Source organism: Etheostoma cragini, chromosome 18, assembly GCF_013103735.1.
Source record: "Etheostoma cragini isolate CJK2018 chromosome 18, CSU_Ecrag_1.0, whole genome shotgun sequence".
NCBI classification, from domain to species: domain Eukaryota; kingdom Metazoa; phylum Chordata; class Actinopteri; order Perciformes; family Percidae; genus Etheostoma; species Etheostoma cragini.
In genome coordinates, this window is record NC_048424.1 from 20,741,612 (window position 1) to 20,754,277 (window position 12,666).

General features: G+C 41.6%; 1 protein-coding gene across 1 annotated transcript in view; it reads left to right on the forward strand.

Annotated features, from left to right (window-relative positions):
- Positions 1–12,666, forward strand: part of atad2b (ATPase family AAA domain containing 2B) — a 64,088-nt gene that overhangs the window by 17,216 nt on the left and 34,206 nt on the right. The window contains exons 20-24 of the mRNA XM_034900864.1: positions 1,171–1,306; positions 2,377–2,570; positions 2,657–2,816; positions 5,839–5,961; positions 8,199–8,327. Coding sequence (XP_034756755.1) covers positions 1,171–1,306; positions 2,377–2,570; positions 2,657–2,816; positions 5,839–5,961; positions 8,199–8,327 — 742 coding nt within the window. The remainder of the gene's footprint in view (positions 1–1,170; positions 1,307–2,376; positions 2,571–2,656; positions 2,817–5,838; positions 5,962–8,198; positions 8,328–12,666) is intronic.

Genomic DNA, 12,666 nt, shown 5'->3' on the forward strand with positions numbered 1-12,666 from the left:
AGAAGGCAATGCAGAGGGAAAAAGAGAACAAACAAGTCATGGGTAAGGGAGAGGATCGATCTGAAAGACAGATGGGGGGGAGATATAAAGCGGAAAGTAGGTGCTTAGTCAGCAACGGGGCTTCCCGATGGGAGCAGCCTTGTTCTCCATCACAGCAGTGAACTGGGATCTTTGAAGCCCCCCCCACCCCCCACCCCATAGCCCCAGTAAAGATGCACACCAGAAATTTAGGTAGCAGGAAAAAGGCTTGTATGTATTTGTCCGCGTATAATGTATATTAACCTATCAAATATGGTATTAACATTTATATTTGTCAGCAACTGCAACTTTTTTTTTCTTTTTGTGTCATTGACATTTTGTATTTGTGTTGCAAGGATTGTGTTGAAATCAATTTTGTCACGGGCATATGGTTTGGACATGTGTCCAGTATTGGCTCTTGTGCATATGAACTGGAAGTCTTAAAGACCAAGACCTTATCTTACCTTTTTGTACAGTCCCTACCTCAAGTTTCTGAAACCTTAGACTTTCAGTCATTTACATCTAGGCTCACAAATCTGGGCATTGCATCCTAAAGGTGAAACTTGATGCAACATTGATGAAGATTTGCTTTGACCAGGTAGCATCTGGTGTCTAATAGAAATTACCAAAGACTCAATTTCTTTTTACCATTGTTGCGAGTAATAAAAATAAAACATTCAGTCTGTTCATTTAGTCCTGAACTTCTAAGCATTGTGCTAAGGTTCTGCAGTAATCAGTCGTGGTTTAGCTTAATGTCCGGGCACTATCAGCCACATGTTGCCTATTGTGTGACAAATATAAATTGAAGTAATCAGTTCAATAGAGTGGAATATGAAATTAATTAATCATCAAAATTTGATTAATCTCACTGGGAGCGACTGAAAGAAGTAGAATTAGTGCACTGCCCTATGAACAACACTTAAGAAAAAGAACACAACCTGTGACACACACCTCTCACAGCCTCTGCCATTTTAACATTGTGCTATGCTAATTCGTTGCATAAGTCTAGCTAAGCGCCATGACATTTGGGTTTGTTGTTCTATGCTTTAACTGTTTTTATTACTGACGAATTCAATTGTAAGGCATAGCACAATATGAGTGGTGGTGAGGTGACTGAATTCTTATGAACCCCTAATTGTTTTTTTTATACAGGTGAGAAGTATTTTCCAGAAGACCTACGGGGAGGTAGTCACGCTGTGTCCTGCAGGACCAGAGGACAGGAGAAGTTTCTTCACAGACCTGCTGTTGGTCCAAGCGGCCAGGGCTCTGCCACGCTTCAGGAATAAGGGTACTTACTGTATTCACTTATACATATACCTACACATGCAGGGTGAGACAGTTATGACTCATCTCTGCTGTCAAGTCTAGAGGGCAGTGTTGTGTGCATGTGCATTTTTTCCCTTCCCAGCATTGGGGGTTCTCTCTCTCTCTCTCTGTCTCTCTCTCTGTCTGTATATTCCACTTAAGATTGAGAATAGAAATGCACTGGTTCAAGCTATTGATGGTGCTGCACTCACAAGTGTACAATATGCCCAGTGTAAAGCTCATATTTTCCTGGGCATCTCTATCCCTCACTCACATCAAAATCCACAACCCCCATCCGTCCCTTCCCCCTGCCAATTGCCCCGGCCCACAGTGGTCCCTTAGCTCCGTGTTCAGGTTCAATGTAAGAGAACGGTCCGCCCGGGCTTTCAAATGGAAATTGTGGCCAGTGTTCATCTGGAGTTTTCCTCATTGATGCAACGCAGGGGTCCCCCGCTCTGCTCGCCCGGTGCTCTTCAGGGGTTCCTTCCTGACTAAAATCACAGTCTGGCTTCCTGCAGAGAGGCCGGCCAAAAAGCACGGAGAGGAATTGCTATGAGGGGCCTGGCTGCTATTAGCCATAATTAGAATCAGTTTTTGGATTGCTGCTAGTGTGCAAAGCTGCTCTAGGTGCTGCGGAGCCTTCCTGACGATGTCGGCAGATGCCTTGGGCGAGGACTGGTTCCTTAGGAAAGGATATCTGCATACCTTGCTTTATCACTCATGTCATTGGCCAGAGGCGTTTCCTTGGTGTATTTTCAAACTTGTGTTTGCGAAGGTGTGTAGCTGTAGTTAAGTTTTTTTAACGCAAAAAGAATCTTAAACATGTTTTTTCCCTGGGGTAAGTATTTTTTTTGCCTGCTTCTGCAATGATGATAAACCCAAAGGGCTTGCTGTGTGTTTTGTTGTTAGATATTTTGTCTCTGGATCACTCTCGGTGTTAAATATGTTGGTCTTGTCTATTGATGGAAGTTTTGTAAAAACATATCGTATTTAGTAAGCACATTTCTCTGTTTTTGCGTCCAACTTTTTTTGTTGTTGCTTCTCTGCCAACAGAGAGGCTTGAAGAGGTACTACCGGTGGCAGAGGCTCCAGGCCCCAGAGTCCTGTCAGCAGAAGAACAGCGCCGCCTGGCTGAGCAGGAGGAGAACACACTACGAGAGCTCAGGCTCTTTCTCAGGGACGTGACCAAGCGCCTGGCCACTGACAAACGCTTCAACATCTTCAGCAAGCCAGTTGACATTGAGGAGGTAAAGAGGGATGGACCCTGATAACACACTCATAGTCTTACAAAGTTGCTTTCAGTCCTTTCATTAAAAGGAACTCTGTTTGTCAGGTGTCCGACTACCTGGAGGTTATTCGGCAGCCCATGGACCTGTCCACTGTCATGACCAAGATTGACACCCTCCAGTACCTGACAGTGAAGGACTTCCTGTTGGACATCGATCTCATCTGCAGTAATGCTTTAGAATACAACCCTGACAAGGATCCCGGAGGTGAGGAGTATAAATAACATGCACACTAATACACACATGCACATTAGGGGTGGGATTCACCAGAGGCCTCACGATACAATATCATCATGATACTTGGGTCACGATACAATATTATCGCGATTTTAAAAAATATCTATCCGTCTATCTCGCTGGGCGATATGGAGAAAATCTAATATTGCAATATTCTTGTCCTAATACCTTGATTTAGATATTGTGGCGACATTATAGGGTTGAAAATTGGTGCTTTAACAATATTTTCACAATGAGATTTTAGATACATATTTTTTATCAGTAATGTAGATATGACAGTCTGGTAACAGAAAACATCACTTTACTGTAGTGCAGCCTTTATAACCAGTAAAATAGTAAAGCTTTATTGCAGACGCCTAAGCCATTTACAATTGTGATATCCGAAATCTAATATCTGAAAATGAATCTAATATAATATCACAAGACCAATATCATAATAGCGTGTGTGTGTGTGTGTGTGCGTGTGTGTGTGTAATCAACCTTGTCTAACTTCAAAATGTACCTAATTTCAGATTATGTCCCCAAAAGTAAACTTGATCAACATGTTTTATCTAAAAAGATAAATGAATCTGTTTGTTCATCTCACTTCAATTTCATTGCAGCGAAATGGGATTGTCCACCAGACTAACTGACCAACACATATATAACCAAAGATCGATACTTTGCATCTGTGTATCGATACAGTATTGTCACGAAAAATATTGTTATCCGAATAACAATGACCGATGAATGAACAATGTCTGTCTCTAGTTACTGTTGGGTTCCATTTGGCTGTCCGTTGAGTGAGTAAAAAGTAATTACATTTAAAGCTTAATGACTTATAAAGAGGGCTTCCAGGCAGTCAAATTACAGAAACCCCAAGATGGTTTTCTTCAACTTAAAAATTCAAATGAAACATAGCGCATTCATACAGCCTAGGGCTGGGCGATCTGGAGACAACAATATTACCATATTACATATCCAAATCTAAGATGATGCTAGTCTCATATCACAATATTGATATAATATCGATATATTGGCCAGCTCTAATACAGCCAACATTGAAAATACATTTCCACCGTTTAATTCATGCCCTGTAGCTGAGAACGGCTGCATGAGAATGACCATTTAATTGTCTTGCAATTTGAACGGATTTTTACATTATCCTCCTTTCCAAAGCCAAATATTGGCTTCATAATGATTGCTGGAAAACAGAATAAACACATACTGTACATACACACAAAACAACTAAGAGGCCTGTTATTTTGCAATAGCTTACAACTAAATTGTATTTAGTTTTATTGTTTTAGTGGGCTACTTGCTTACATGACAGCAAGAAGCCAATGTGAAGAGATACAGGTGTGTAAAACATGGTAAAATGTTGAGTTGCTTTAGATAAAGAGCTTTTTGCACAAAAGAAAAAAGTTATCTTACCAGAATCAAATCCTCAACAGCAGAGCATTGATGTTAGTTGAAAGCATGCAGTAAGCCTGCTTTAGACCATTCAATCAATATTGCCATTTTAATTCTTGTGTGTTTAGCTGCTGGGTTCCCTCACAAGGATATAGCTGCCCGACACCAATGGGAAGCAATTCTTGGCCAGTTCAAATGAATAAATCACATCTGTCTTTGCAGGCGGGGGCCTGGGTCATTTGTTGGAATGCAGGGTCTACAAATGATACACGAAAAGGGGGGGGGGGAATGCAATTAGGTAGTTAAATAAATAAGACTAACGAAGCCTCTCACCCAATGCTTTGCCCAGGGAATAGGGCCCAGACCTCGCACAATTATGCTGCTTTGGAAGTTTTATGCCAGCTCAAAGTACTGGGAAAAAACCCTCATTATCCCTCAGTGCTCTCCATGTCCTTTATGCTATCTTCATCCTTCCGTCCTCCATGTGCAATCATGTTGGCTTCCTTGTTTTTTACCTCCTCACCTTGCTAAATAATTACTGATGTTAAAAAGGCTGATATCTTTGTGCTCCCCAATGTGAAGCAGTGTCACAAATACTTTGTTGTCGCCCGAGGGAAATTGCGATAACAACCCTTTTACTATGAAGGAACGGGTACGCAACAGCATAGTATGTCAGTGTGTTCTGGTCTATTCTAGATGGGGAGGTTAGGCAGGGCCAATATAGGTTCTGATGAGCTCTCGGCATCCCATCTGGCCTTTGACACATCTTCCACTGACAGGCATTTTTGCCCTTGTAATGCACTTGCATTGCACACACACTCTGGAAAGAAAACAAGCATGCATGCATGCACGCACGCACGCACACACACACACACAAAATTGCCTCAATTGCAATTAGTCAGCCATCCTCTAATTAGACAAAGAAAGCTGGCAGATTGTGACCCCTCTGCCACTCTCTGCCTGAACTGTTCTCCCTCTGCCTGCTGTAATGAGAGACTGTGCTTTTAGCTTGCCTTTTCAGCTCTGCCTTTATTTTCCCTCCTTGGATGCAAGGAAAAGGGAGGATTTAACAATGCTGTGCTAGATCTAAGGGAATAGAGGCATAGAACTTATGAAGGTGTAGGGAGTGTGAGAATGAGTACGTATTTCTACACTGTTTCAGTTTGCATGTACATATGCCTGTGTGTATATGCCCCCACCTCTGTCTTAAATGGGTGAAGTGTTAATATTGAGACTCTCATGCGTTTCTGAGCTCTGCTTGCTAACACTTCTCACCAAAGCCAGCTCTATCCTTTTATTCAACCTGTGAGAAAATGCTCCAATCCCCTTTCTCACAGATACAGTGGAATGGGGTGGGCTTGCTATCGACTATTTGCCTTACATTTACACACATGGTAGGGTGCGGAAAACATACAGCATCAAACTGTAAACTACATGGCAGAAGAAAATGACACTAATATCTAAAGAAAAATAAGCTCTTCTACTGCCATGGCAGAAATCCGGTTTTGAAATCCTGTTTCACAAAAGAGATGCCCTTGAACATGCATGCACACATCATGTGACACTAATTGCTATGTTTCACTGTCTCCTCTTTTCTCAGACAAGGTGATCAGGCACCGAGCATGCAGTTTAAAGGACACAGCCCATGCTATATTTGCTGCAGAGCTGGATCCCGAGTTCGACCGCATGTGTGAAGAGATCAAGGAGGCACGCAGGAAGAGGGGTAAAAAATGACCTGAGCAAAGCAAAATGGAAAATGTTCTTTCAGTCATTGAAATAACACACACTTCCTATTGTACATACAATGTAAACTTCTGTTTGTACACTGTATACAAGTGGAACACCATGACATTTGATTATCTCTCTGTATTACATTTGCAAGCCCAAATATATCCTTCATTAGTACTTCTTAAGAAAAGCACACCTTTGCAAGATGAAAAATACCCATTATTGTGTCTACTCTGCCCTCTTATTCTAGGCATGGTTGTTTTTGGTACCTTATTGGCGGAGCAGACTATTAGTAGTTGCATACTAATAACACTGAACTGAAAAGCATTATTTGTTTATCAAAATGATTAAATATTTTGGAAGGAAACTCGCTCACTTGAATAATGAGCCAGTCCATGTTGGCTGTGTAGTTTCCAGCCTGCCCTCTTAGAAAGTCTTTGATGGATTATTTCAGAGAACGGAAACCTGCTTTTTGGCAAACAAAATCTGTAGGCTTGCCCAGTAGTACTTGATGGAGCTGTTTTCAGTGTGGAGTATGTGGCGTAGAAAGGAGCGATGCCCGAGGCTCCTGTGTTCCAGACGGTACCTTCTGTGCTAGCTGTCTGCCTGGGCGCCGTGCATCTGTACACTCACCAAACAGCCCCAAGCTAGCATTGCTGAGTAGATACAGGGTCAGTCTAAATTAGGTATAGAGACACACATACAGTGTAGTTAAAGGATGCCCTTGAGCTTCAAAGTATTGCCTTTTAATCGAATTGTCCTACATTGAGCACAAGGGCATGTAATCATATGTGCACATATTCCTGTTGCTGGACCTCCCCACAGTGGAAGTGGCTAATTATCATACTTTACATTGGGAAAAACTCAGTATATGTTCAATACTACAAGTCTACAGTATCAGAATGTAACAACTACATGGTTGTTGTTTTTTCCTTCGTCTTTTATTAAATACTGATTAACCATGAAGACGTGTCCCCCTCTGCACTTGAATTTGAAGGCATATGTAGACAACAACTTCATCAGAAACGGTTCTAAGTGCCTTGTGCTCCCCCCATGAAATATTCTTTATCTTTATCCAAGACTGGAGAGACCGTTGCACATCATCATTGATCTATTTTGTCCTGGTCTGTTGTCATTTATATTTGGTTACATTTACAAGTGGAAGGAGGGAAGTAGAAGACCCGATTTCTTAAAAAAACATTATCTACAGTATAATGCACAGCGCTAACCCCTGAGGGCCTATTGACTTCTGACATTGATAGTCTGGCATTATAATTTATCTGCCTTTGGTTTACTGTGAAGTGGGTAAGAATGTTTTAATGCTAGGCTAGCAGATACTGTTGAGTTGCGCTAGCCTAGCACCAGCAAACTCTGCAACTGGAAGGACTGGATGAAAAGTGTTAAACTCTCTCCAGTGAACAAAAACACACAGGCTAACTTGGAAGTAACGGCTTTTGTCCAAAATTCTGAACCACCCCTTTAAGCTACAGAGGCTGGCTCTTCCATGTCAAGCGGGAAATCTTATCAAAGAGGAAGCAATTTTCAGAAGTCCCTCTGTTGCTTTTGATTTCCTCTTTTTTAGCAACTAAGGGCACAGGATGCTAAATGTATATTGCAGGAGCAGAAGTCAACTGCCTGAGAGGAGGAATACAGCAGTGTAAATATTTCATCTTCCGGTCAAGGTCCTGCTATAAAGCTATCAATTAACCCAGCACTGCATGATATCCATTTGCGGCAGAGGGAAATCTTGGGGGATTCTCTACCCCTGTGACAAGATGAAAGGAGCTGTGATGAATTTGACCCAAAACTTAAGTATCGCCTGATGTCAGAGTTGAAATGTCTCATTTTCACGGGCTTGCATCTCTCCACAGTCCACCTCTGCTTTTCATTGCTGTCACACTCAAGCTCTCAGTGTAAAACATTCAGCCATCGCGATATAGTTGTAGTTTTTGTAGCAATATTTGTCCTGATTGAATTGTGGTTGCACCTTGCTCATCGTATTGCAACCCCTTGGTCATCTTTGACTGTCGGACCACCTTTTTATTTTTGTTATCGCTGTCTGTCGAAGTACCTGTCCTAGTCTGTTGGTGTTCATACACAAATCCACACAAGCACTCTATCTTGCCAGCAACATATTTCAGAAGTGTTTTCCCATCGCACGCACAGAAATGCACATGCCCATACAAAGAGTATTGTCTGTTGTCGGTAACTGATCCTCTGTGGACTCGGCAGACCTCCAGGCGCCAGCTCAGCCGACGACGCTGATGGGCGCTGTGGCAACCAGAAAGCACCACACAGCAGGAGAGGAGCAGGCCAGGAGCAGCACTCAGGGCGAGGCCACGGACAAACAGTGCACCACTAGTGAGTATTTCTTATCTTATCCAGAGCTTAAATGCTATACAACTTGCACAGGGCTGTTTAACCCTTGTGTTGTCTTTCCATCAAAATTGAAAATCAACACTTTTGTTGATGCTTTTTATCAATGTTTTCAACTTTTTCTTGTGTTTTTGTCCCTTTTTATAACCTTATTTATAGGAAATTATACGTAAGGTTTGAGTTAGAATAGCAGAAATTCAGAGTTATTTAGACTAAAATTAAAGGAATTGATGTTGATGGGTAATCACGGACAGGAATATGTCAACTTTCACTCAATATTATTTTAAAACCCCTTCAGTTTTTTTCCAAATAACTATTAAATTGAATAAGAACCCCCAAAATTAATGCAAGTAGAGATTTTGACTTGCCAAAGAGCGTTGTGTGAAATCAAACATGTTATTTTGGCAAGATAAAAAGAACATTGATATAGGAAAACGGGTCAATTTGACCTGAGGAAAACATGAGGGTTAATGAGAACTACAGAGTGATCAGGCATACATGTAATTAATTGTTTTGGTAGATACATTATCTAACCAATTTGCTTGTAAAATTGTGAAAAATGACTACATCCACTGAATAAGATTTTACTAATTTGTGTAGCTTTTGTGCACATACTGGTTATGTTTTCATATTTTTGAAAATGCAATGCAGTTGCAACACCGGCTCAGACAAATGCAGAAATAACGAAGTATTCTTTCACCTTTCTGTTTCTCGCACATACCCAAAACTTTGGCCCAACTTGTTGTTTTCGTGCCTCTGACGCGGCAGCGAGCAGCTGTGCTGTATTACACCAGTATACCAGATGTATGTGGTAGCACACACCTGCCTGCTCACACATACATACATTTCTCGGCAGTGGAGAAGCATCACAGTGAGTAACCCCATTAGCGAGGCAGCTCTCTCCTAACCACTCAAAACATGGCCACGCCACAGAGCAATTACATGCCCACCTGTGGTAAACGGCAGGTGCCTAAGGGCGAAGGGAGGGCCAGGTACAGGCAGGGGGCAGACTAATGAGGCTGCTTCTTGAGCAAATCGGAGGTAAGCAGGTTTTACATGTAATCTGAAGAATGCCCTCTAGCTTCCATCTGGACCAAATAAGCGGAATGATTTGGGGTAAAAGAGGCACCCTTAACAGTCTTCGTGAAGTCTAGAGAGTCTACATAAGACATAACAAGACTGTGAATCATATGTGGCGTAAAGCATGACATATGATATCCTAAAAATGAAAATAAGAATAAGCAAACTTGTCTGTGCAAATCACATTTCATGACTTAATGTGTCTGTCTGACACAGCTTCATCTCACTTTATGGCAAATATGTGACACAAAAGAATTTCTTGGCTAAAGCAATAAGCCTTAATAAATCGGAGGTCTGTTTGATGAAGCCACAGTTTAGATGGATATTTGTGTGTAGTACAACTGCCCAACACAAGGTGGTGCTTGTCTCTCATGACAGTATACCTGATGGAACCCCTGCTGTGTGGGTAAGCAATTCCTTCTCCCGGGGAGATGGTCCTCTCTTGAGAGATGAGGGCTGCTATTGGCCACCATTAATACTGTAAGACTCATGGGATGTTGAAGTCTTGCGCCCACTACAGTTTATCTTGTCCTACTAAGCCAGCAAAAAACAGGCAGGAAATATTTCATTGTTTCATTTTGCTCAAACATACTTCCAGTCCAGGTCAAACTAATGGAGCTTTAATTGAAGACTGCCACATCAGACTTGATACTGATTCATTTTTCAATACAGTTTACACACAGTTCAGTCTGATCCAGGGCAGTACATCACAGTCAATACATACAGACTATGCCATAGAACTGATCTCTGACACTCAAAACGGACGTCCAAAGAGCTAAAATTTGATTCATCATATGATATTGTACATTTAAAACTAACGCATTTCCATCATGCGTGTATATTATTACTGCATATAGGCTGCAACTTGCATAGATTTACCAATAGTGATTAATTTATTGCACATTAAACCTAATATAATGTCTAACTAATCGGCAACTTTCATTCACAAATCCGTAACGATGTAAAAATGCATAAATGCAAAGTAAGAGAAGGATGCTAATGTTAATCAATTAATAATAACTGTGTAATCCAGACATACCCTTCTTCCTTTTCTTGATTAAGAGTGACAGCCAACATAGACCTTATATGCTGCTTTTAGCTGCAGTTTTTTATCTACAAAGCCGAATGTCACAGATGCGGAGCACCAATTTAAAAGCGCTTAGTAGAGTCGTTATCAGCCTGCACCAGAGGCTTAATTAATTAGGCGAGCTCAGGTGATTAATTTGTGACATCGGCAGCCAGTTCTCACCTGGAGCACCTCAGCAAGGCAGCTATTAGGCTAATTGATCACAGATTCAGTTATGTCTGGGGATGTGACACAACATCAAAATGAAAGCGCGGTGCATCTGGTGGGAGAGATGCCTCCTCTGTGCCGATACTGAAGAAATAAACTGTTTTGTGAAAGTGCACCCGCTGCAGCCAGGTCATTCCTGGGTTGCTGGCGTTCCCTTCCTTTTCTGTGGAAGGTCAGGACACTTAAAGGTTAAAGTTATCCTAGATCATTACCTGCAGGGTGGAAACCTTTCTGGAGCTGTTTTGGTATCTGCAGTTCTACAGCTCTTTTATCTGGGCCACCTCTCCTCTCTCACCTTCCGTCCCTCTTTTCCCTTCGCCTAGAGCCGAGAATTGCCTGTGACATTCAGATACAACAGAGTGTGGTGACAGGGAGGAGAAGCGTTATTCGGGAACTGTGTTGAAAGTTATGCAAAAAGCTTTTTGAAGGCTAGGATATTTCTGAATCAGGTGTTAAAAGCAGTGGCTGTGGATAAGTTTGGGTGGTTGAGATCTAGATAGCTGTGGGCAGCTGCTTCTGTTGCCAGGTCAATCAGGGTTGCTGATCCCCCCCCCCCAACCTCCCCGGAGGAGCAGAAAACCCAATGCCCATTACCTGGCCTACAGCCCTTGGGTGGCTCGTAGTGCACTACCACAAGGATCTGGTCCGTGTGGCGTGCCTTCCGTTCATTCATAATTTAGTCCTGTGTTATTCTCATTCAGTCGGGACTGTTTTGCATGGGCTAAATGAGCTGTTTTTTTCTGTAATCGTCAAAAGACATGCTTAACTAAATATCAATCCCCGAGTATTCTCCCGCTTTCCAAAATGCCTGACTTAAGAAGTGGTGAGCTGCCTTTTCAGTTTATTAAAAACCTTTTCTCAGTTCGTCTTTTCAGCTTGTTTCACCAGTGTTTTTTCCTCTGCCAGTTGGAAGATGTCCTTATTCAACTGTTGTACTGTTTGTGGGTCAAAGGAATAACGATGAGCGCGTCACTCCATAGCATGCCCAAGGCAACCGCCACCAGGCTGCATTCATGCAGATGGAACACTGCTGCGTCTCGCCTCTCCCTTGCCTTTTATCTCACATCACAGTGAACTTACAGCTTATCTCCCCATTGCCAATGTCAGTCCATCACAAGACCTTGTTGTGATATTTAAAGTCATAATAAACACACCTGCTTCCTTTTACCTCAGGCTGAAGTAGTAGCAGCATCAAAGGATGGCCTGGATTTTTACTCTGGACAAAAGGGGAAAAACCGACACAGCCTATTAAGTGCTGTGATGTTCACAGTACACAAGGAAATAGGTTAATAGGAGGGCACCTTTTTTCATTTAAGAAACACAAAGCACTGTTGAAGACAATTCTGTTAACCATGCTTTTTGTCTTGGCCTCTTTTGTTTACGAGGACATTGGACCTACTAGACTCAATGAAGGGAGAAGTTTAACCTTGAAGCCAATTTGTTTTGCATGCAAGCTGTAGTCCATAATATATCATGTACACTTTGCAGGAGCTACAAACCTGTTGTTTCCATTGACGCTCATCTAAAGCTCAAAGTTTGACCCATTTCAGTAAATTTAGAGTTAAATGAAATGTGGACACATTGTTGGTTACTGTACAAGCTACTCTTTCAGTTCAAGGTATCTGTAAACTCCCTCATGTTACCTAATCGTGGTGTTTCTCCCTTATCTCACATTTTTGTTCCAAATCTGAAAATTGGAAAAGAAAATGTGATAATTAAATTGTGTCCTATAGTTGATTTGTTTCTTGTTTGCCAATTTGATTTAAGAAAAACAACCCGAGTTCTTAAAACTTCTTTTTCAAAATCTCTTTGCACTTATATATCGCATAATATTATATACATAATTTGATTCTTGAATAATTTATATCAGTCATCAAACATTGCACATTTCAGTCTACATTGATACAATAGTGTGCCAATGCTATATGGGGACTACAGATAATGAATGCC